Source organism: Pleurodeles waltl, chromosome 3_2 (assembly GCF_031143425.1).
Source record: "Pleurodeles waltl isolate 20211129_DDA chromosome 3_2, aPleWal1.hap1.20221129, whole genome shotgun sequence".
NCBI classification, from domain to species: domain Eukaryota; kingdom Metazoa; phylum Chordata; class Amphibia; order Caudata; family Salamandridae; genus Pleurodeles; species Pleurodeles waltl.
This window is the reverse complement of record NC_090441.1, coordinates 169,880,891-169,907,738: the sequence shown is the minus strand read 5'-3', so window position 1 is coordinate 169,907,738 and position 26,848 is coordinate 169,880,891. Positions and strand designations below refer to the sequence as shown.

Genomic DNA, 26,848 nt, shown 5'->3' with positions numbered 1-26,848 from the left:
CTGGGCAGCGCCATGTTCCGCTAACCGTGAGCTTTGGTTTGCTAAGGCTTGTTGGCGGAATCCAGCAACACAAACCAGACTGCAATCATCCATTTGGCGTGGGACATCTTCTGCACCAACCAGGAACACACATCTGTTTTCTTGGGTGCAGTACTGACTGTTGGTCTTCACCGGTGGTTCTTCTTTTGCACCTTGGGTTTGTGGGGGCTCCCGTTCTCCCTGGACTCTTCTGTGCTTCTTGGACTTGGTCCCCTTCTTCGACAGGTCTTCAGGTCCAGGAATCTATCGTTGGTGTCTTGCAGTCTCTTCTGTTCCTTGCAATAGCTTCTTTCTTGGGTTCTTGTGTGTTCTAGGAAAGTTACTGTGATTTACTCCTGCTTTCCTGGGCTCTGGGCAGGTTCTATTACTTATTAAGATTGATCCTAATTCTTTTCTCATAAGTCAGCAACTTCTTGTTGCCCTTCTACTACACTGATAACAATAAACCATTCCATAGTGGATAGGCCGCAGAGCCAAAAACATTTACAATGATGTTTTTTGATGATGGAATCCATTAGTTTTAACCCCATTTTAAAGCAGCCATCATGTGAATGATGTCACAGTACATCTCAAAACCCCAAAAGACATCAAACAAAGCAACATTCTAGAATGTCTATTGTTGTTGATCGTTAGCTATGCATAGTTGGGTTATGAGGCTGTTTATTTCTACAGTGAATGACTCCTTTAAATAAGCACTGTATTGCTCAGTCATGTATATGTGTATGTGACTTGTGTAGTGTAAACTTAGCTGCAAAATTGCCCAATCATCCCTGCTCTTGGGTGGAGATGAGGCACTGCTAGTTAGCCGGAACAAAACACAGATTAGGCTGACAGGTGTCACCTGGTGTGGGTTCAGACTCAGTCCCCCACAGTACAGGTGATTCTGCTGCCCAAATGCAGTAGTCTCATTAGGATAATGAGAACCTACGCGACAGAATGTTGAACTATCTCTCTTCTGTTTCACATGGGCCACCAGCCTCACTCCTTTACCCCCACTGCCTGAGCTCCACAACAGCACCCAGCAAAGCCTGTCAAGCAGCCTCCGAGCAACCATCTTTAGATATTATTTACACAGTGTTCCCTCATGTGAGTAAAAACTCCTCCATGCCACCTCAATACACATTATCCCCAGGTCCTGATGATCAAAGTAGTACAGGTTATCACCACAAGTCACTAGTGTATAATGGGTTGTCCATGGCCTGCAGCCACAGTGTCAGCTCAATAGTATGTGCCCAGAGCGCTCCCCCCATATCCAGGGCAAAATCCTCCCAAGTCCAGTAGCCCCTACTGACCGAAGTCAGTGCAGCCCTACGATGCCGGGCCCAGACTGCATAATCGGCCCTGAGGAGGTGGGCACTAACCAGAGTGCCCAGGTATCCCCAGCAGTAGCCGCCAGCGGTCTGTAGCACAATGGCATGTGAGGACCTCCTGAGGCCCAACCGCACCCACAATCAGGTGATGACTCCCCGCGGGCCCCATTCAATCACTCTTCATTTCAACTTGTCCAAAGGAAGTGAGGGCACAGTGTATTTCCATGAAAATTCACAGTTTATAGGTGAAAACAACGAGCAACATGATAAAAATTTAAGAATTTGTTGCGAATTCTACAGGAAGATGGTTTGACCGCATAAATAACTAAATTTAAATTGGGTGTGTAGATTTAAATTACTTAGTTCATGAAATTAGCAAAGAGGTAGTTAAGCCAAAAAAATAATTGATGCAAGCTATATGGGATGCACCTTTGTCAATTTCCAATGATGAGCTTAGATCTTTCTTTGGGTTGGCGAAGTCCTATGCCAAACTTGTGCCAAATTTCTCACAGAAAGATTTTGATATGAGACTTGTTGAAATCTTTGGGGATCAAAGGTGCAAATGGATTTTAAAAGCATTAATTAAGCCATTTCTTCTGCCAATTCACTGCATGGTTTCAACCCACTGGGTAGGTGTATTATAACTATGAATGCCAGCAACTCGGGTGTTGGGGCAGTTTCATCTTAATAGGATGGGAAGGGTGATGAGTGGACTGTGGCTTTTTACGTTTCATATTTTATAAATGGTTAAAAAGTATTCCATGGTCCTGGTCAGTGAACTGCTCTTCCTCCCGTAGCTCCACCGGTAAGTACAGCCCTCGTTCCTCTGAACTCCTGACTTCTGTCAGGAGTCCAAGGCTCTCGTCCACCCGCATGCCTGCGCCTCATCCCTGGTGTCTAGTGGGGAGCTCTGCTTTCCCACTAGGCTGCCCTCTGCCTCTCTCCTTTTTCCTGCATCGCTCTCTGTGTGCTTTCTCTTCCCTGTCTGGCCCTTTTGTGCTCCTTTTGCCTTCTGCCTTTCGCTCTCCACAGTGCTCCTTCTGCCTTTTTGCCTTTTTGCCTTTCGCTCTCCACAGTGCTCCTTTTGCCTCTTTGCCTCGCTTCTGCGTTACACCCTTTCTCGTATTTCTCTCCCCTCACTCCACTCTCTCTCTCACTCCTCCCTCTCTCCCCGCCGCTGGTGCCCCTGCAGCCCTGCCCCCCTCCTCACTCTTACGGTGCATTCCCGCCGTTTCTTCCCCCGCGGCCCGCTCCCTTTTTTTGTGCCATTTTCCATCCCAGCTCCTGCCTCCCAGCTGTGCTCTCCTCCCCCCTTCCCTACTTGATGGTGGCCGCGTCTGGGCCATGCCCAGTGCCAGAACCCCTGGTTCTCGCCACCCACCGCTGCGACACTCGACTCCGCTATGACGCCGGCACCCTCCACGTGCTCATCGCCGTCCGCTCATCCACCTGCCATCAAGCCACCCCACAGCTCACCCACAGACCTTTCTCTTGCTGGAGCTGCACCTTCACCAGTCTCCATGCCAACGACCCACCAGCCATGGCAGAACACAACCATCTCAGAAGCATCCTACTCAACACCCGCTCCGTCCACAAACATGCCATCGAACCCTGGAACCTACTCGACTCAGCCTGTATGAACCCCTCCTCAGCACCTGACATCGCCATAGCCATCCCGGACAGCTACAAGATCACCCGCAGGGACTGCACCAATAGACCAGGAGGAGGCATCACTATCGTCCACAGGAATACCCTCAGAATCACGACCACCACTGAAGACACCCTCAGCACCGCCGAACACCCGCACTTACACATCCACACTGATCCAAACACCACCCTCAGAGGGACCCTCGTTTCCAGACTCCCCCGGCCCCTGACAGCAGTTCAGCGACTCCATCCCCAACGTCATCATTGCGCACGCCCTCGCATCCACAGATTACATACTCCTAGGGGCACCTCAAGAACACCAATGACAACAACTCCACCACCCTGCTTGCCACCCTTGGCCAACCTTGGCCTCAAGCAGCTTGTCACGACACCCACCTACTCCACAGGACACACACTCGACCCCATTTTCTCCACCAGCAAACACGTCTACTTCAGCCACACCACCGAACTCCACCGGATCGACCACCGCTGCATCCACTTCTCCTTCGAGAAACCCACAACACACCATCACCTGCAATGGATTCCCCACCGCAGATGGAACAAGGTCACCGAAGACCAGCTAATCACCACCCTCTCCCGGAACCCACCGACACAACAGCCCACAACCTCAAGCAATGGATCGACGACTGTGCCAACACTCTTGCCCCAATCAAGAAACCCTCCAACAGACGCACTGACAGAAAGGCCTTGTGGTTCACCGCCGACCTCCAAGAATCCAGGCGAACATGCTGAAGAGTCCAGAAAAAGTGGCACCAAGAACAGACACCGGACAACCACAGAGCCTTCAAGAACGCCATCTGCAGACACCACCAACTCATCTGAACCACCAAAAGAACCGCCTTCAAAGAGCGCATCGACAACAATGCACACAGCTACAAGGAGCTCTTCAACAACTTGAAGGAACTCTCCAACCCTGGCTCCAACATCAACACTATCCCGCCATCACAAGACCTCTGTGACTCCCTAGCCACCTTCTTCTACCACAAGACCCCCCCATCAACCACCGACACCACAGACTCACCACCCACCAGCCTCCTGCTCTCCTGGACCCACGTCAATGATGACAACACCATCAAAATAATGAACACCATCAACTCCGGCTCACCATCTGACCCCTCCCCTCACCACATTTTCAATAAAGCGAGCTCCGTCATCACACCCCAACTCCAGAAGATCATCAACAGTTCCTTCAAGACTGCCATCTTCCCAGAATGCTGGAAACATGCCGAGATCAACGCCCTCCTCATGTAACCCAATGCGGACCCAAAGGACATCAAGAACTTCCGGCCCATCTCCCTGTTCCCCTTCCTGGCAAAAGTCATCGAGAAAATTGTCAAAAAGACAACTGACCCATTTCCTCGAGGAGAACAACATTCTGGACCCGGTCCAATCCGGTTTCCGCAGCAACCACAGCACTGAAACCACCCTCATCGCTGCCACCAACGATATCAGGACCATACTTGACAATGGCGAAACCACGGCCCTCATCCTCCTGGACCTCTCGACCCCGTTCAACACTGTCTGCCACCACACCCTACACAAACGCCTCAACAACGCAGGGATCCACGACAGAGCCCTGGACTGAATCACCTCCTTCCTCACCGGCAGAACTCAGAGAGTCCGCCTCCCTCCAATTCGCTCTGAAGCCACCAAAATCATCTGCGGCGTACCCCAGGGATCGTCCCTCAGCACGACCCTCTTTAAAGTCTACATGGCGCCGCTCACAAACATCGCCCGATCTCACAAACTCAACATCGTCTCATACGCCGATGATACCCAGGTGATCATCTCCCTCACCAAGGACCCTGCCACAGCCAAAACCAACCTCCACGGAGGAATGAAGGCCATCGCCGAATGGATGAAGAACAGCTGCCTGAAACTGAATTCTGACAAAACTGAGGCTCATCCTCGGCTCCACCCCCTCCGCTTGGGACGACTCCTGGTGGTCTGCCACACTGGGAACCACACTGACACCCACCGACCACGCAAGCAACTTAGGATTCAGCCTGGACTCATCACTATCAATAACCCAACAAGTCAACACCGTCTCTTCCTCCTGCTTCAACACCCTCTGCATGCTTCAGAAGATCTATAAATGGAACCCCACTGAAACCAGAAGGACAGTCACCTAAGCCCTCGTAAGCAGCAAACTGGACTACGGCAACGCCCTCTACGCAGGAACCACAGCCAAGCTCCAGAAAAGTCTGCAACGCATACAGACGTCTCTGCACGCCTCATCCTGGACATTCCCTGCCACAGCCCACCTGAGAGACCTGCACTAGCTCCCCGTCAACAAGAGAATCACGGTCAAACTCCTCACCCATGCTCACAAGGCACTGCACAACACCAGAACAGAATGCCTCAACAGAACGCACTCCTTCTACACCACGACCCGACAGCTTCGCTCATCTTGCCCTCGCCACTGTCCCACGCATCCACAGAACAAACACCGGTGGCAGATTGTTCTCCCACCTTACCGCCAAGATGTGGAACACTCTTCCCACCCACCTGCGACAGACACAGGACCTACTTACCTTCAGGAGACACCTCAAGACTTAGTGGTTCGATCAGTAGCAGCCCCCATCCCCCCATCAGCGCCTTGATACCCTCATGGGTGAGTAGTGTGCTTTACCAATGCTTTGAGGCAATGGCAGTAGTGTGGGGAGTGGAACACTTCCTGAACTTTGTGTGGGGAATTGAAGTCTTGATAAGGTGTGGTCATAAGCCTTTTGTGAGATTGTTATTTTCAGAGGGTTTGATTTCAGCAACTCAAAGAATTGCTAGAATGTCCATAAGACTGTGGGATCGTAGGCATAAAAAAGTGTGTTCCTTAAATCAAAAACAGAATGGCTCACTGTTTAAGTAGGTTACCATTGTCATTAAAGGAGGTGCCAGGATATGGAATATAAGTGGGCGGAGGTGAATGTTGCATGGACTGGTGAAGGGTTGGATGCCATCTCAGAAAGAGAGCCGGAAGATTCCCTTGGGGCATTATGAGATGGTAGAATATTTTGTGTATGAAGGACATTCTAAGGGCAAAAGTTGGCGGGAGAGATAGGAAGAGATCTGCCACAAGTTTTGCTGCCAGGACTGAATAAAAGGTCAAATTACATTGTCATCATTCGAAGGCAGCACAACAGTTACATTAAGCACAGGTGCGTTGGAAATTCATGGTTTACTATCTGCCATACTGGTCAGTGCGCTTCACCTGAATTAGCCTCAAGTTTTAACTAGTTGGTGTGTGGAAGTTTACGCACCTGCATACAACATGCACTGCTAATATGTCAGAATACAATTTAAAAATAGTATTTAGGGCTTGATTTGGAGTTTGGCAAGTGCCATTTCTGGCTGGAAAGCTATTTGCCATAGCGATGGATTTTGCAAAGCAGTAGAGGAAAATGCGTCACCTTTAGAACTTTTCACCAAGACAAGATGGTGTCCGTTGCCCTGCAAACGTGGGTATGTGTTACTTAGGCCTGGTTTTACTCCATGCCCAGCCTTACCCGCACTGGTGCCAAGAACTGTTCCTGGACACTCCTTGCAACTCCACATTTTGGCACCATTTGGATTAGTTGATTCCTCTGGCACAAAATTACCAGACACTAGATGATGTTTTGAGATTCTTTTTTACAAAGGTAATTTTGCATTTACTTTCGTTAATATTCATTTAGGAATAGTTTGGACTCCTCTGAAATACCTCTCACGTCTTTTCATTCTTGTAATTGCCGTTTTTAAATTGCATTTCAAGGGGGAAAATGTTTTGACTCTTGCTGATTTGCATGTTTTTCAGCAGTCCTGACATAATAATAGACAAGCCAGTAAAATATTGTCCCTTGTGGCAGCCCTGCTGCAAGGTCTGTGCAGGTGTCCTGCTCTGTCGACCTGGGTTATGCTGATTGGTCACACCTGAGAAGCAGTGGCACAAGACTGTAGGGTAGCTAACTGATGATTGGCCAAACTGGTGATGTAAGTTGCCACTGATGAAAACCAGCACACAAGATTGGTCACAATAGGAATTGAAGGTTATGACTATGACAGCGGAAAATGCCGCCCACCAAACTACCGCAGGTGAGGAGAACGCCAGTGCGGTCTCCTTCCTGCTGGCCCTATTATGAGGTTCCCGCTGGGCCAGCGGGTAGAAACACAGTTTCCGCCCGCTGGCCCAGCGGGAAATGCACAACAACATTGACGCCGGCTCGTAATACGGCCATCTGCAAAGTTGTTGTGCTTCAGGTGCACCAGCACCCGTCGTGCAAATCACGTTGCACGACGGGAATGGCCTGGGGGGCCCCTGCACTGCCCATGCTAAGTGCACCCTGTCTCTGGCAGCATTTACCTGGTAGTGGAACCGCCATGTAAATGACAACGGAAAGAGGGGTTGTAATCTTCTGGGCAGCGCTGGCACCGCCAGGCCATCTGGCAGCCGAAATGGGTGGTGCCTGCAGTCCGGTCGTAATGTCACGGTCAGACCACCCCTTTGGCGGCAGTACGACCACGACCATTACCCTGGCGGTCTGGTGACCACCAGGGTCATAATGAGGCCTTAAGTGTGCTGCTTTGTAGGGCTGGCTAGAGTGTGTTCTTTCATAGTCCTTATTGGCACAGACAAGCACAGGATATGCTTGAGGAGATCAGGAGAAGACTAAATAAACTGATCAAGAGGTTCAAATCTGAGCTGTACTTTACTCAATGTGATGTCGCAAGAACATATGAAGAGAGCATAATACACAAAACAGTGGTCGTTGGTGTAAGCGACTGAGACTACTTTATTCCAATGATTTCTAACTAGGCTATGAGGTCACCTAGCTGGGTGTCTGCATCAGGGGTACTTAGATGCCATTAACTTAATTCCATCTCCTAATCCTTTATGTGCCCTACAGCTAGGCCTGGGTGGAACTTGCAGAGTTTAATTCTGCAGGGTTACAAAAAAAACTGTGAGATTCTGCGGAATTACACAAATGGGCGGAAATAGGCATGTCATGCTGCTCATGCTGTGGTTTCGCTCCAGGAGCTCCTTCCGCACTGAAAAATCAGTGCGAATGGCAACACATCGTGCGCTATTCGGGGCAGCTTCTTGAGTTGATTTTGCTGCCACTCGAGTAGAGTTTCTACTCAAGTTGCAGTTTTCTGACCACAAACGGTCGCAACCACCACCTTGGAGAAATCTCGCTTGGTGCCCTCCTAGCGACCGAAAATAGTGCTAGGGGACACCAAATGTTGCTCGTCAACTTACACTTGGTAAGCCGCGTGTGGGAAACAACTCCGCCACGCGTCGGTTGGCGGAATTTGGCTTGAACTCCCCATTACAAGCAGATGGCCAAAACTCCGCAAATTCCGCTGGCGGAGCGGAATACATCACCCAATCCTACTTATAGCATGGGGGTGGAGGTTTATGGTGTCACCCATTTCTCAAAACCTAGACATGTGAATAGCCCATGAAGCCAGTGCTTGTCCAGGTAGAGGTCGGGGTTCACTGTGATGGGTATTGCTGTCTTCGTTCTTCATGAGGGCACTCAGAGGAGGAAGATTGTACACTGGAAGAATTTGACGCGGAGTTGATGCTTAAATAGCATGTACAGTCAGTCTACAATAAACATGTGAGCTGTTGCGAAATGAGGTGTACCTGAGGGCAGGTTCGAACTTAAGAAACCTTTGTGTGCAAATAGGGTTTTTGGGTGTGTCTTGTATTTACGTTTATAATTATGTGCTCCCAGTTTCACACTATAATTGCCTTGGTGGCACAGTTTATTCATGACCAGATCTTGATCTAATAGAGTAAACTAAGGCCCTGAAACTGTAGATTTCAGTATGATGTCTTGCAAACAAAGGGGGTCCTCCCTGGAGTTAACCCATTTATAGCATTTAAAGTTTGAAGGCTTTACAGACATCCTTAACGTTGGGTGATGGAGCGAAGGTAGGCTTCCTTGTGGAATCTGGTGTTGATTTAAATTGAATTTGGAGAAATGGATCACGACCTTCTCAGTAACTCTTTAAGATAAGATGTATTTGTTCAACTTATCCTTCCTCACTGCAAGTAAAAGTACAATAGAAAAATGTAAAATGCCATCACACAGAGGCGAACAACAGACCCCCATAAAAGCGTTTCTGTCTCCACTTTATGCCATGCACTCAACAGATGAATTAAATATTTTGAACAAAATTTAAGTAATTAGGAAACATACAAAAATACATTAATGAAGTTACACTGCTAGGAAGTCTCATGTCATGTGAATACAATGTTGAGATATGTGGTTAGAGAGAAAGTTACTAATGGATTTGTTGTCATCCTGAACATGTTTTGATCAGGTTTATTTGTGCTTCAGACATTAAGCAACTTTTTTCTGCAATAGAGCTTAAGTCATGAACCGAATTGTGTCACCTAGAAATATGGCCTCTGTAACTGGCTGCCCTATGCTACCTTTCATCTAGAACTACAGTCACTTCCCAACCCCAGGTTTTTACCCCATGTGTTCAGTAAAGGTGAAAGTCAACAGAACTTACTTTTCAAGTCTTGAATAATACGAATAATTTCCCCATCTCCGGCCATGTTATTATCTATCGAGGAGCTCCTGAAAAAAAAAAATAGGAAGTCTGTCACAAGAAGAAGGAACAATTTTGAATACATGAGCAATGAAAGAGAGAACTGCAATCAATGAAAAAATATTAAAAAGTATACGTTTAGTTTTTATGCTTACTAAGTGCTAATTGTACTACAAATGTTTGTCATAGAGAATACTCTCCCATATTTGAAAATGTCTTTGGTTGAAAACTGGTTTGCAGTGAGTGAGTAGAGGTTTGCCATTACTTAGTGGTATTAAATACAATATTAAATTTAAAATTAACTTTGAGGCATCTACTGCCACAATGCATAGCTGAGATCTTCCTTGTTATTTATAGAAACAAAGTGAGCCTAGACTATATATATATATATATATATATATATATACGTATAGAGTGAGAGAGAGTGAGAGATAGATGTGATCTTATGTGTAGAATTCTGATACAATGGTGCACGCAGAGGCCCACACCAACCTCGGGATGCTTGAGTTTTCCTCTGGAGAGTAACCTTATATTGTAGGGGGCGGGGCCAGGACTGATATTGCTGAACTCTCTCTGGAGTGTCATGGAGAACATAAATGATGGACTGGAAGGCAGGCAAATTAATTACTACTGCCTGAGCTCAATGCAGACATTCCACCCATATTTTTGTTACTAAATAAGATGCCCAAAGTGCAATGGGTAGACGTGGACCTCAGTGTTCGCTGTGCCGTTGGACTCAAGTCACACCTCACGGATGAGACACAAATAGGCTGAACATATTTTGGGGTTTGTTGTCCTCCTGTCTGGTGGTTCGGCTGGCCGCTTACTTTTGGAGTAGGCCCAAGTCTGATTCGCATATGACTTGTCCACAGGCTATTTGAAATTATCTATCTATCTATCTATCTATCTATCTATCTATCTATCTATCTATCTATCTATCTATCTATCTATCTATCTATCTATTTATCTATCTATCTATTTAGTGACTATGTAGTTATAATTAGGCATAGGATTTCCTTGGAAAGTTAGACGCAAATAATTTTGCCCCCATTGTATGAATCTCCACACCATTTACCAGAACTACTGCTCCTTCTACATTGGAAGAAAATGGAATGTTTTGCGCCGATTGATCAAGAGGTGTGCCAAGATAAATGGGGGAGGAGGGGGGTCTTAAGTTACCTTCCTCCACATCGCATTTTCCATAGAGTTTTGAATCTCACATAGCGCAAAAACAGCTCAACGGATTTACATGAATTTTGGCAGGATTAGACATTATAGTGCGCAGATGATCTTTTTGGATACTACAAGTAGGGTAAGTATTTACTAAGTTATAAGGCATTTTAACTTAGTGATATCTGTTGTTGCAGTATTTTGTAGAACTTTTGCAGTATTTTGGTGAAGTACTGTGGCACATAGTGATGACAAGTCATTGTCTGCCACGTTATTTTTAGGTACACTTTGCCTGTGTTCTTCATGTAAGTAAGTATTAGGATTCAGATTTTCCCCTTACCTATTACCATTTTTTTTAAATGGTAATAGATAGGGAAAAATATTTATAAGCTCATGTACATTTAAAAAAATCACTTTACAGGGTACCGGGGTACAGCCTTGGAAGTACTGCTGGACCAAATATAAATAAAGAAAATATATATTAAAATAATAAAAAATATACTGTAGTATCCTCAGTTATACAAATATAGGGTACTACAGTGTATTTGTCATTTTTTTTAAATAGTCATTAAAAAGTCTATGGGGCACTGCAGTAATACTTACAATTTACTGTGCCACTTAAAAGTTTTTTGTTTTTTTTTAAATGTGCAATTTTCCCTAAACTGCTGTAAAAATATATGCAAAATTAGAAATATATTGCTCTACCTATTAACAATTTAATAATGTGGGAAACAACAATAAAACCTACGACTTACCTAGATTTAAAACTCTAACTCAGAATGCAGAAAAGCATAGAGCACAGAATACAGACAAAATGTGCTGAAAATTACATGGCTGCCTTCTACGTTTGGCAAACACAGCCATTAGCCAATCACATACTAACTTATCATGCCCATGTATCGCAGTATGCCGCAAACTTACCGCGGTATACAGTGGCACAATACGTAACTAAGGGGCTGATTTAAGAGCCCCTAATGCCTCCTTGCACCACATTAGCGTAATTTTTTTACGCTAATGTGGCCCAACAAGGCCAAAATCGCAACACCAAATTTACAAAGTGGCACAATGCATGCATTGCACCACTTTGTAACCCTTTGCACTACATTATGCCAGAGCCAGGCATAATATATGCAAAGGGGGCGTTCCCCCGTTAAGGGGGCTGAAAAAATAGTGCAAAGAAATCTAAGCAATTTCTTTGCGTCATTTATTTCAGCACTTTTAACGCCTGCTCAAAGCAGGCATTAAAAGGAGGCATGCCATTGTTTTCAATGGGCCCCCATGGGCTTTGAAGAATTAGCGTCAACATTTTTTATGCTAATCCTGTAAAGCTCTGAACTAGTGTAAAAAAAATTGATGCTAGTTCCCCTAACTACCGTCCTGGTGCACCGTATCTTACACCAGGACCATGGTGGTGTTACTAAGGGGCGCAAAAAAAGTGGTGCTGCACTGGGTGACGCACCACTTTTCTTAAATCAGGGCCTAAGTGATTTAAAAATTCTAACTTTAACTCTGCTTACACTATTCATACATACTACCAAAAATGACCATTTACACCAAATAATCTATTTTCCTTCTACATTACATCTACAACTGTTAGCACACTTTCACGCTACATCTGTTTTAATTACCACATGTTTTAATTACCACTATACGCAACTAAACTCTGTGCCACTCCACTTTATGCCACTCTATGCTATTACACTCTACAGCACTCCACTCGACATCACTCCACTATATGTAACTCCACTCTATGCTAATCCACTCTACTGTATTACACTCTATTCCACTGTATGACACTCCACTCCATGCCACTCTACTCTACACTATTCCACTATATGCCACTCCACTGTATGTAACTACACTGTATTCAAGTAACACTCAACGTTATTGCATTCTACACCATCCTACTGTAATCTACTCCACTGTATGCCACTCCACTCTACAGCACTACCCTATACAAGTGTATGCCAACTATTCCTCTGTAGGTCACTCCACTCTACCACACTCCACAGTACACTATTACACTGTACGCCACTATAGTCTTCCCCACTCCACTCTATAACACTCCTCCCTACAATATTGAACTCCACAACATTCCATTCTAAGCCACTCTGTGCACTTCCATACACAGTGTATCCAACATGGTAGCCACACTACATTAACTATAACTTGCACCTTCTCCTTGAACTGCTTATACCACTTTATATTATCTCACTTATACTATGTAAAATATTAGTATTTAAAAGAACAGTTATGACATTGCAAAGGCAATCTCTTCTGAAAACACAGTGATGGTAGAGTGGCAAGTTATAGTTAATGTAGCGTGGTTACCGGGTCGACAGTGGCTTCTGTGTAAGGCGGTGCACATGTTTAATAATCTGAAGGTGTTGCATAAATCATGAATTAAAGGTAGAAGTATAAGTTTAGAAATTTAACTTTTTGTGTATTTTATCTTTTGTTTGTAGATAGAATATACATAAATGTAACGGTAACTTAAGAACTGTGTATTTTAAGTTTGGTCTGTATAGAAACAATAAATAAAGTTTTCCTACCCATAACAAAGCTTTTACCTTTTTTTTTGCAATATATAAACATATTTGTATATTTACGGACGTGAAGGATTTGCGACCCCTCCCGATCTTGTGCTGAGATCTGATTGGCTGACAACACTTCAACAAGGAAGTGTTGTCAACCATGTTGGGATGCTGCTTGAACTGAGTCCCAGAGAAAAATGTAAAAAAAAGAAAAAGAAAGGGCCAGGGTATGGCCTCCCTGACCCCTTGGCTCTGGTACTGGGATCCCAAAGGGAACCCCCTGGGCTAAAAAGCATTTTTTTTATTTTACATCTAAAGTCCTGGTGGATCTGCTGTAAAATAAAAACATTAAAAAAACAAAGTGCGGTTTGCACTTTGTCATTTGTATGCCCCGGGTGCGCCAACTCTGGGGCATTCTGATGATAATGTGGGGGGCCACCTGGCCCCCTCCCTCTTCCCCAGGGACTGCCCCCTGCTGCCCTGAGGACCACCACCTCCCCAGGGCACGCCACCCCACTGCCCCAGGGACCGCCACCTCCCTGGGGATCTAGCTATATGTGGGGGGGTGGGCACATGCCCCCACAGCACTGGGGACCACCATCTTCCCGGGGCAAATAGTTAAAAAAACAAAAGGGGTCCCTTTGGGACCCCCCAGCCCTAGTGATCACCACCTCCCCGTGGCTTCTAACGCATTGGAGGGGGGAGTTGATGAGCCACTGATGACCCTTAGGACCGCCACCTACCAGGGCCATAACCTGCTATGTCCTGGGGTGCCCATCCCGGGACATAGCTGTTTGCTGTGGCTTGGGTGCAGGTTTGAAGCTGCAGCTAAGCCACAGCAAACATTCCAGTTTTTTAGGCAGGTCCCGCTGTCAAAAGCCAGAACTTTCATCTCTATCCCCTGCCTGTAGATATGCATGAAGAGAACAGAGATGAAAAGTTTGCTCCAGCAAGCAGACAGCTGCTACTAAAAGCAGCTGCCTGCTTGCTGGAGCAGTGGGACTGCGGGGGAGACCTTGAGGCCTCCCCCACAGTCCCAGATAGCTCATAAAATTAAATGTTATTTAAGAATTCTATTAAAAAATGCAGGGACCATAGGGGAGCCTTTGAAGGCTCTCCTGTGATCCTAGATAGCCCATAAAGGGCTTAAACAATAAAATAATTCAATAGCTTAGTGTGAAGGTTACAGACTTTCAAACTGAGTGTTCAGGGCTCGAGTCCAGATAGACGTTTTTTTTTTTAAGGCTCAGACTGAAAGGTGATCTTACTCTTTTTAAATAACAAATACATTTTTTCCAAATTGTGCAGAAATCTCTCATCCTAAGTGGATTATACATCAAAGCCTAAAAAACGCGCTCTCTCTCCTGCTCACTTTCTCTATCTCTCTCTTTTAGTCTCTTTCTCCCACTAACACACCAACTCAGACACTTACCCACGCAATCACAGACCCACTTAGAGCCTCGTGCATCGACTCACAGCCCCAGTTAGACCTTCACGCACCCACCCAGACATTTACACACCCACTTACAGACCAACTCAGACTCTCACACACCCACTCACAGACCCACTGACAGCCTCACGCACCCACTCATAGACCCGTGCACACACTGACGCACACACTAAAACATTGATGTACGCACTCTCACACCTAGACACTCTCAAGGCACTATCACCCCCCCCCCCCCCCAGATACACCCTCTCACAGTTATTCTGCCACCCGGAGAGGCCACGGTCAACTTCCGCTGCGCACAGACAAAGGGCTGTTCACAGCTTGGGGTTGGATGGTTAGAGGTTCAGGCCAGGTCTTGCGGGCAACCTCCACTGCGCATGGGCAAAGGCCATGCACGGTGCAAGGTTGAGTGCTTATAGGGGGTTGGCGGCAATCGCCAAAGGCTGTTCACAGCGGTGATTGGATTAACATAAACCAATGAAAATTGCTGTACATAAAAAAACAACATAGAAATTCACTGAGAAAAACAAAGGTTACAGGGAAGTTATAGTTAGAAAATAATTGACTTCACAAGTTATAGTTCCTTGAGATAATTCTAACTATAACTGGTGAATTTCTTTCGTTTTGTACTTTTAAAATGTGAGCCTAACTATAACGTCCCTGTAACCAAGTGAATGTACATATATATATATATATATATATATATATATATATGTATATATATATATATATATATAGATATATATATTTGAATGCAAAGCAGTCCACTGAAGCAGCGCACTAAGCTATTAGTGCATGGCAGTGAGGGATAGAGCAATATCCCTAATTTATTTAATGCAAAGTCGACCAAAGAGTCAATGTTGCACTCCAGTCCTCAAAAATTAGGGCACTTTTATTAACTCAGAGCAAACACCAATGCGTTTCAACTCTTACAAGTCTTACTCACGGTCGGGGAGTCCTTCTTTTGTTGCAATATTTATACACATAAGCACCCAACCTGCCCATTAGGAGGCGTTCTGGGGCATGCAGTTACATACAATTTTACACAATTAAAAACAATATTTTTCAACGTGTGGAGGCATACTTATGTTGCTTGTAAGATGCATAAAGGTGTTTATATAATCCAAATGATGGTGCAAGATACTCATTTACCTCATCTTCACATAAGGGAACCCTCTACGTGCCGTTCCAGGGAATTCTTTTATGTAAATGTTCCATTATCCCCAAATTATGCCTGTATCTCTTATTGCTGGGCTAAGTGCCCATAGTTCTAGGTGTGATTTCTGGGCTAGATGTTCCTTTACTGCAAACAACAATAATTTAAACAGTGTATTATATTGGGACGACTGTCCAGGGCACTCCTGCAGGTTCTCTAATACATATAATACCCTCAAAGCTTTTACGTAACAAAAATCGGGTTGAGTGTCTTACATACTATCTGTGGTTGCGACATAAACATGAATGGCATTCAACGTGTGCTCTATGAACAGCTGTGCCCTGGGAACCAGTATTTGCATACCGAGAAAAGAAAAAACCAGCCTGGTTCACAGACGAACTAACCACCTCCAAACGCACCTGCCAGAAACTCAAGAAAAAATGGATCCTCGAGCGCACACCCGAGAACCTTGCTACCCTCAAGGAAGCCAACCGTAAACACCACCAACTGATCCGACTCACCAAGCGCTCCCACTTCACAGAACGCCTTAACAACAACGCTCACGACTGCAAGGAACTCTTCAGCATTGTGAAGGAACTCTCCAACCCCAACGCCAATGTCAACGACATCCCTCCATCCCAGAAACTCTGCGACGATCTCTCCACCTTCTTCTACCAGAAAATCGCAGCCATCCACGACAGCTTCAACACCTCACCTCCGCCAGACCCCACCCCCAACAACTCCTCCCACGCCGACCACATCACCACCTGGACCCAAGTAGACGACGCCGAAACCCTAAAAACGATGAATTCCATCCACTCAGGATCTCCCTCTGACCCCTGCCCACATCACGTTTTCAACAAAGCCATCGTCGCCATCGCCCCCATACTCCGCAAGATCATCAACCTTTCCTTCAACACCGCTACCTTCCCGGACAGCTGGAAGCACGCAGAAATCCAACCTCTCCTCAAGAAACCTAAGGCTGACCTCAACGATCTCAAAAACTTCCGACCAATCTCCCTCCTCCCTTTTCCAGCGAAAGTCATCGAGAAGATCGTCAACACACAGCTCGCCCACTACCTAGAAGACAACTCCATCCTAGACCCCTCCCAATCCGGGTTCACACGAAACCACAGCACAGAGACTGCACTCCTCGCCGCCACAGATGACATCAGACTACAAATGGACAACGGCGAAACCTCAGCCCTGATCCTCTTAGACCTATCAGCCGCCTTCGATACAGTCTGCCACCACACCCTACTAACCCGTCTACACGAAGCCGGCATCCAAGACAAAGCCCTCAACTGGATCTCCTCCTTTCTCTCCGGCAGAACCCAGAGGGTCCGACTCTCACCTTTCCACTCCAAAGCCACCAACCTCGTCTGCGGCGTCCCCCAAGGCTCCTCACTAAGCCCAACGCTATTCAACGTCTACATGGCCCCCCTCGCACAACTGGCCCGCCAGCACAACCTCAGCATCATCTCCTACGCCGACGACACCCAGCTCGTCCTCTCCCTGACCAATGATCCTCTCACCGCCAAAGCCAACCTTCACGAGGGACTGAAATCCATCGCTGAATGGATGAGCAACAGCTGCCTAAAACTTAACTCCGACAAGACGGAAGTCCTCATCCTCGGGCGCACCCCATCGGCCTGGAACGACTCGTGGTGGCCCACCGCCCTAGGCCCTCCACCCACCCCAGCCAACCACGCACGAAATCTCGGCTTCATCCTCGACTCCGCCCTCACCATGTCCAAACAGGTCAACGCAGTCTCATCCTCCTGTTTTAACACCCTCCGTATGCTCCGCAGGATCTTCAAGTGGATTCCAACAGGAACCAGAAAGACGGTAACCCAAGCCCTCGTCAGTAGCAGACTCGACTACGGCAACGCACTCTACACAGGCATCCCAACAAAAGACATCAAACGACTCCAATGCATCCAGAACGCATCCGCCCGCCTGATCTTCGACATACCCCGCCGATGTCACATCTCCCCTCACCTGAAGGACCTCCACTGGCTCCCCGTGGACAAGAGGATCACCTTTAAACTCCTCACCCACGCACACAAGGCTCTACGCGACACCGGACCCACCTACCTGAACACCAGACTCAACTTCTACATTCCCTCACGTCAACTACGCTCTGCCAACCTTGCCCTCGCCATCGTCCCCCGAATCCAGCGCAAGACCTCTGGCGGCAGATCCTTCTCCTACCTCGCTGCCAAGACCTGGAACGCACTCCCGACCCCACTACGCCAGACCCAGGACCTCCTCACCTTCAGGAGACTCCTCAAGACATGGCTCTTCGAACGATAGCAGCAACGTCCCCCCCCCCCCTAGCGCCTCGAAACCCTAACGGGTACATAGCGCGCTTTATAAATTATTGATTGATTGATTGATTGATGTATGTAATACCAACAGAATACCCTACCCTCATTTCCAACAACTCTGCAGAGCAACCATATCAGTGAAAATTTCCTTTTTTTTTTTTTTTACAGTGAGTATCACAGCACAAGATATTGGTTCAAAGTTACATAATCAACTAACCTTGTCATGAACAATCAGAACTAGAAGGTCAGAGCATGCCTATAAGAAATAGCAACTTCATTTTGAGGCTATTGGTTATTATTTGTAAATTCACTGAAATAAAACAAAGGTTAAAAGGAACTGTCAAAGCTCCTGACAAGTCAAAGCCAACACCTATGTCCTGGGGGTGGGCACCGCTGGGCCTGGGATATAGCAGCAGCTGGCCCTGCGGGGAGGGGAGTGGCGGTCCCCCGGGCCATCATTGGCTCCTGGAGGGTAGCCGCACCTCCAACATATACAGCCCAGGGAGGTGGTGGTTCCCAGGGTCTGGGGTTCACAACGGACCCCCTCTCTTTTTCAAAACTAGCCCTGGACAGGTGGCGGTCCCTGGGGCTGCGGGGGGGTTGCCCCCCCTCCTGCTTTAGATTTAGAAGATGTGCCCTGGGGTACTGATGGTCCATGGGGCTGTGGGGGGCTGCTGTCCCCCCACATTTCAATAGAAGTTGTGCGAGAGGAGTCAGCGGTCCCCGGGGCTGTAGGGGGGCCAGGTGGTCCCTCACATATATTTAGTTTAAAGCCCAGGGGCGGTGGTGGTCCCCTGGGCTGCGGGGGGCAGACGGGGCCCCCTCCTGCACTGGATTTCAACTTGAGCTCCGGGGAGGTGGCAGACCCCAGGGCTGCAAGGTGACCAGGTGACACCCCCACATTTGATGAGAAATTGTGCCCCGGTGATGTGGGGGGGCAGGGCGCCCCTCCTGCATTCAAAATGCCAATGACCCCGGACTTGGCCCACCAGGGAGCTTCCTAAAAACAAGCGCAGGCTTGTTATGTTTTTTAAAAAAAGGTCCCATGAATTTACGTTGTCGTTGCGAAATTGGGGAAATCATTTTTTTTTTTTTATTATTATTTTTAGCACTAGCACCAGAGCTAAGGGGTCAGGGTGACTCTACCCTGGCCCTTTGTCTTATTTTTTCTACTTTTTTGTAGGACTTGGCTGAAGCCGAGTCCCAAGATGGCTGCCAACACTTCCTGGTTGAAGTGTTGGCAGCCAATCAGAGCTCTGCAGCTCCGTGCTCGAGCTCGTTATTATTTGTGAAGTCCTCAAGGAGGATCCACCGCCCTAGATATACAAATTTATTTTCCTTTTAATATCACAAAAACTACTGAACAGATTTACACCAAATATGCAATAGTGTAATCTGCGTACTGAAACCTTCCTTGATGTAATTCCATTCAGCAGTTTGGGCTGTGGTAGTGTTCAAAACTCCTGTGGAAATAAACATGGGAAACACATGTTTTTTTGACCACCCCTCTTATTGGCCCCCGCTTGACGAATCACCCCGAAACTCTATATGTGCAACAAGAATCACCAGCACACTTTTTGGGGGGAATTTTGTGAAGATTCGTCAAACTGTAAAAGATATAGGCAAGTCAGTAAATATATGTGTGTGTGTGTGTGTGTATGTATATATAGATATGTATATACTTACCTTACCACTACTTACCATGCATGGTAAAGGCAGACATACTTACCTGTGCAGCCATAACCACACACTATCTCTGTGGGCACTTGAACGCCACTGTAATCACACACTATCTCTGTGGGCACTTGAACGCCACTGTAACCACACACTATCTTTGTGTGGACCTGAAAATTGCAGTAATCCCACGCTAACATTGTCGGTTCTTGAACATCATTATCTTCACATGTTACGTCTAAGGAGGTCTTTCAGCATGGTTGTAGACAGCATCTGTAAAAGGACTTTGGCCCTGATTTAGAGTTTGGCGCATGGGGTTACTCCATCACAAATGTGAAGGATACCCTGTCTGCCGTGTTACGATCCCATTATATCCTAGGAGAATTGTAATACAACAGTGGGGATATCCGTCACGCTTGTGACGGAGTAACCCATCCACCAAACTCTAAATCAGGTCCTTTGATACTATTATGACAACATACGAACTCTGTGGGTAGCTTCTCACACCATCCCTAGGCAGACATTAACATTACATGCTTTTCCTAGGAAGAAATATTCTAGTAGCTTCTTTGTCATAAATGATTGTAATCTCAATGAGCTCTACTTGACCGTATTGCTTGATTGCATTATTTAATCTATCCCTGTGTTAGTTCTTCATCTCCTAAGACTTTGAATACTAAACTAAAAGTTACATGCAGTTTAAATTTACCTTCTGCAATGCTGATATATTACATCTTCCGATGCATTATTAATCTAATCCATTTATTATGTACACCTAAAATATGTGTTCCCATGCAATTATGGATAGATTATGATGGTTTGTGTGTATACTGGTGACAAAAAAACATTTAGTCATGTGCCCATGACTGTATTCCAACACAAATGGTGATAACAGAGTAAGTCCCCACAAGGATGGTAACACATGTACAAGTCCTTACAAGGATGGTTCTGAGTGTGCGATTAAATAATAACATATTCACAAATTTAAAGCAGGATCCTGTATTATGAATTTTTTATTAAAAAATTTCTGTAACTGGTATATTTTTAAAACATTAGGAAGGGTTAGTCCCCGCAAGGCAAGTATCCACACATAGTCCCCACAAGGATGGTAACGTGTATGTGTGTGTGTATGTATATATAGATATGTATATACTTACCTTACCACAACTTACCATGCATGGTAAAGGCAGAAATACTTCCCTGTGCAGTAAAGGCATGCATGGTAAAGTCCATGTGGTAAAGGCATTGTGTGGTGCAGGAATCATTATAAAGGCTGTTTTCCATCCAGACTGGCGTAATGGGAAACAAGTGTACTGGGATGTAGAGCGACTAATTATCAATGGCTGAAGTGAATTTAAAGGGACCCTTCTGTGTAGGGAAAACAGTTCTTTTCACCCAGTCCTTCATCCCAAACAATCCTGAGCAATATGCATTCTAGAAGGTCCCTTTGTGTGAAGATGAGACCTTGGGTTTTGAAGCTTATTGTGACGTCGTTCACTGAGAATACCTTTAAGCATTCCACTCATTGTTGTGTCATACAACCATTATTACTGTTCAATATCAGCTCATGACTCCATTAATTTCGGGGGACTTAGGGTAGGTAAGTCATGAGTCTCTTGGAGCACAGTTTCCAAAATGTTAGAGAAACTTGTGCTTTAGAGCTATGAAAATTGTTACGCATATTGGTCAGCGTGGTCTTGCACGTGTATTGAAATTGCATGGAAAAATTTGAGGAATGTGTGTTGGTGATCTATAGGTATAGTACATAGCAGCAGATCATAAACGAGAAGATGAAAATGCAGTAGGCAAATTTCCTTTTATTTGTAAAATGTAAAGAACTATTCAGAGAAGGATTTTCAAAAGCCAAAACACACTTCTGCGTGGGATGCTGATGAAGTGTTAAAGTTGTTACCGAAATAGGCAGGTACTAGATAGTTCTGCCTGAATATAATCATTTTGAAACTGACTGTGATGTTGTGTCTGTTGTCATTGATGGAGGTTCCTGAGATAAGTGCTTTGGAAGTATCATTCACAGATGTGTTTTAACAGAATTTGAGGTGAATGCTCCCCAGAGGCCAATACTTGGCACAGTTTACGGAATCTGGCTGAGCTATATATGATGGAACATTTGAGTCCACAGAAGGACCCCCTTTCCACTATACCGATTACCTTGGAAATAGGGTCAACAGCTTTGGCAAGAAAGGTGCCAATAGTTGGGGCACTGGGATTGGTGGAAGGCTTCTTACATTTGCCCATGCTTGATAACATGGCTGAAGCCACTAAGCCTGTCATAGAAGGTGATAACGAGAGGTTGGGCCTGGTCCGGCCTTGATCGGGCAATGATGAGCGAAGACAGGCCCGGCCTTGACCCAGGCTGTGCTCAGGTCTGTCCTGTGCAGCAGGGTCAGGGGAAGTGCTTTATAGCATAAGTAGATAGCTCCTCCTCCCTCCTACAGCAAGACTATGGGGGTTATTACAACTTTGGAGGAGTGTTAATCCGTCCCAAAAGTGACGGTAAAGGGACGGATATACCACCAGCCGTATTACGAGTTCCATAGGATATAATGGACTCGTAATACGGCTGGTGGTATATCCGTCACTTTACCGTCACTTTTAGGACGGATTAACACCTCCTCCAAAGTTGTAATAACCCCCTATATCCTGGTGAAAAGGTTCTTGGGACCTGCAGTCCCTGTATAGTTCTCCATTTGCGATGTCTCATCGGAATGCCATGAAGTTTTTAATCCTGCTTGGAAAAGTTTGCACTCAATTGTGTTTTTACCTTATGTTACTGCTCTGTTATGATTATCTGTGCAATAATCGAATCAAGATATTACTGCAATAAAAGAATGTATATACAGCTATTGAAATAACCCAAACTGCGTCAATACCATTTTTATTGTCATTTTAGGCATCACCCTCAATTTGTTCATAGCAAGATACCTGGAACAACATGAGATTCATCATGATGATGTCAGGTTAGGTCAGCAGAGAAGGATTGTTTAATTACTACATTAGGCATTTCCATCTCATACTTTAAGTCGGTAAGAGCAGAAATACTGGTATAAATGTGCCAATCTGAGTGGCTCATTAAGCAAGAAAGGCAATGATATCTCTGGCTTTGAACAAAGTAATCTTGAGGATTGTTGGGGCCCAGCGCAAGACATATTTTGGAGCCCCCTCTTCAGAACAAGTTGGAATTTTGTTACCTATTTTCTGAAAACTCAAGCCTGCATGGTACCAATCAATGTGGTACTTAAACTTTCTCACAAAAAACACCTGAGACATGTTTTGATCTGTGCCTAAAAGTTCTTAAAACAACATTGGGTGGCGACAGACAGGAAGAGACAGGAAGACAGAGAGAGGTGCTGATAGAGAAATCAATAAAAGTGAGACAGAGTGAGACAAACTGAGAAAAAGGCCACTATACCAGGGGGGTCCTTAGATGGTGAAGCCCTGGCATTTCCCCTTTTTTGCCCATGCCTTAAAACGTCTATGGCTTTGAAATATGGGGGAGAATTTTACAAAATACATTGAAGTGTTTGCATGGTAAAATCCATCAACTTTGTCAACTTTAGCGATTAGAGGGGGTCAATGGTTTCCACACTATTCCAGATTTGGCGTGAGTGGCCTGGAGCATAGCATGGGATCATCACTTCAGTGAAGAAAGATGGAGACTCCTGACTTGACTGACTTATATTGAGGTGATGTCCAACAGTTTAGAACAGTGGTTCCCAACCTGTGGTTCGTGGACCCCTGGGATCCGTGAAGCCTGCTTAGGGGGCTGCGACTCCTTAGAAATTAAATAATATTAACAGATTAATAAAGTGTTTATAAATAAAGTGGACAATTGTACAACCGAAAATGTTTAAACATATTGTAAATGTCAAAGAAATTTACATTGGAGGCAAAAAATGTAATTAGTATCCTCAGGTTCATTCGTGGGAGCGGTGCAGGTGCATCAAACAGAGTATACTATGGACAATGTGTGGCTTCAATTAAATTTAGAAAAGCTCCAACCTTCCTATCAAAATTTAAATTGTAATGTTTTTATTAATATTTGTTTACAAATTAAATACAATGGCGGTCATTTTGACCGCGGCCGGCGGCGGTAGCGGAGGCCATTCTGGCTTTCCCGCTGGGCCGGCGGGCGCCCGCCAAAGGAGCGCCCGCCGGCCCAGCGGGAAAGGCCCTGCAACACAGAGGCCGGCTCCGAATGGAGCCGGCGGTGTTGCAGGGGTGCGACGGGTGCAGTTGCACCCGTCGCGATTTTCATTGTCTGCTATGCAGACAGTGAAAATCATGCTGGGGCCCTGTTAGGGGGCCCCTGCACTGCCCATGCCAGTGGCATGGGCAGTACAGGGGCCCCCAGGGGCCCCATGACACCCGTTCCCGCCATCCTGTTCCTGGCAGTCAAAACCGCCAGAAACAGGCTGGCGGGAAGGGGGTCGGAATCCCCATGGCGGCGCTGCTTGCTTGGATGCCAGTAATGACTCCGGAGGGGGTCCCGGGTTCCAGTAATGATAAAGTGGGGGTCCACAGAAGTCAAAAGGTTGGGAACCACTGCTTTAGAAGCATGCAGCAACAAGTGTGTCTTTAATTTATAATGCTTACAACTTGCTTTATTTAATCTTCACTAAGTCTTCCTTTTATTTTCGCTCACCCTTAAATTATTTGTTCTAATATTTATTGTATTATTTAAGGGCTGATTTTTGTTTTAATTTTGCAAAGCCATTTCAGCAGAGGAAGTGACATTACAGGACCTTTCCTCTGAAAATATAACAGGACCTGCTACCCCATGAACTATGACTCTGATGACATCAGTGGCATTACTAAACTAAATAAAAAAATGCGATAAGTGTAACAAAAAGTAACGAGCCAATCCAACCTAAATAATAATTAGGTCCTATTCAGAAAACAAACCTTGAAAATAGGCGTGGAGATTTATATCTCCACCCGAACTTATTTGTATGTTTTTCGTCTAATTACAAACATTCCCAGTTGAATGACAGCAATGGTATAGAAGGCGCAAATTCCCACTCTCCTTGCCATGCTGCACACTCGAAATGGAGCCTCCTTTCTGCTTTTTTTCTTCATAAGGAAACAATTTCCCTATTGAGAAAGCCTTTTCCCTGCACCCCAGCAAATCTGGTGTTGGTCCTTCTTTCCATCCTGGAAGAGGAGTTACTCCAGCCATTGGTGGGAAGAACTGTGCAACCATTTCCAGGTTGAGAATAGGCAGGATCAGAGTGTTCTAGTGCCCACAAGTATACATGGCTGTGGGTGTTCCCAAACTACCAAGGCAAAGCATGCTTTGCTCGCCCATTTTCTACCCCATGAGTGGGATTTACTACTGTTGATTTCTCCAAACTTGTGGTAGAGAAATTGGGAGTCATCAATGGATTCGCACCTGGCGGAAATCCAATTGGAAGTTCCTGGTGGGACTAAATTGAGGAAAACTCAGTGAGCAACCAAATGGATGTAAGGAGAAGTTAGAAAAGCTGTGACGCAAAGAATCTCAAGGGCTGCACATACACCAGTGACACAGTAAAAAGCTGACAGAAGTAAGCAGGCTAAGGAACAGCCATGATGGACTTGTCTGATAAATTGAATTTAGTAAGACCTAACCTTATACAATGAATGGTGAAAAGGCAATCTTTTCTGGGATATAGAACAATTCGCCAAAGTCACTGGGCACATTATGCCTCTGATCCCAGCCCACCACCGACCCTACAGAAGCCAGGATCCCAAACAGAAAGCCCTCTAGGTCCCTGCCAGTGAGGACAGGAGCAGATGTGCTATTGAGTTGGGTGAGGACTCAGCACAGGGGTGCAGATACACTGAAGTGCGAGTGCTCTGAAAGGAGCTGATGCTCTAAAGAGGGGCAAGACTGCTCAGGGCAGGTGTGCAAGTGTCCCTAATAAAAGAGTACTCAAGGGGAGAATCAGAAAAGTAAAATTATTTCCAAAGTCAGCCAAAAGTGAGAACCTGGCCTCCATACTTATCGAACGATTGGTGGACTTTGACTCAAGAATTTTGCTATGCAACTCAGTGTTTAAGGCCTTCAGCCTTTTGAGAGTAGTCATCTCAGGAGGGATACTCTTTGTGCACTAATTCCAGCTTCATCTACACAGGTACAACAAAGGTATACATGGTACGGTATACTGCTATATACCCAGTGACAGCCTCTGAATGCCCTTCACATCCTCATGTGCCAGGGTACAATGTCAAGTGCCTGGACACAGCCTCAGACTCCCATGCTAAGCACTAAACTTAACATTTCAAGACCCTTTCAGAGTTCCCAGAGAGAGCCTCAAATGTTAAGCAAAGCATTGAACCCCATAGAGATCGCTCACATTAACACATTTTGAAGAAGAGACATAATACACCAGGTCACAATTATTATGAGCCTCATATGCACCAGTGTAACTGCATAACCAGACATGCTCAAACGCATCCCTGCAGATGCAAATCACCAGATGGAGCTTCAGGAAAATATGCACATAATGTCTCATGCCAAATACACACTCAAATATCTGACACCATGTCCGGCTTTAGCGCTGGTGGCACCCTGTGCGACAGTCTCTTTTTGCACCCCCCACCCCATGACCACCTTCTCAGATACCCTAACTACCACCCGGAAAATATGCCCCTCGTTTCTCCATAGTCCCCTTTTCACATACATTCATTTGTTTTAAAGCGCTGGTAAAGGCTGGCTTTACTAATCCACTCAGTTATCCACATAAAATACAGATCTGTTCTTTGCAGCAGGCATTTTAACCCTCTGTGTTACTTTATGGTGAGTCAAAGCTGCCACTAGACAAAAGCTCTCTCTCTAGCAGGAACATTAATCGCAAGAGGTATCTTGACATTTTAATTGTTTCCTGAACGCTGGACACACCAGGAGCTTTTGGGCAGGTGCTTTTAAAACGCAAGTTTTTAGGTTATTGCTAAACACAGCGCCCCACTAAAGTCAG

General features: G+C 45.8%; 1 protein-coding gene across 3 annotated transcripts in view; it reads right to left on the bottom strand.

Annotated features, from left to right (window-relative positions):
* Positions 1 to 26,848, bottom strand: part of RUFY4 (RUN and FYVE domain containing 4) — a 424,420-nt gene that overhangs the window by 133,372 nt on the left and 264,200 nt on the right. For all 3 annotated transcript variants that reach the window (XM_069227078.1, XM_069227076.1, XM_069227077.1), the window contains exon 2: positions 9,519 to 9,586. In XM_069227078.1, coding sequence (XP_069083179.1) covers positions 9,519 to 9,564 — 46 coding nt within the window. In that variant the 5' untranslated portion in view covers positions 9,565 to 9,586. The remainder of the gene's footprint in view (positions 1 to 9,518; positions 9,587 to 26,848) is intronic.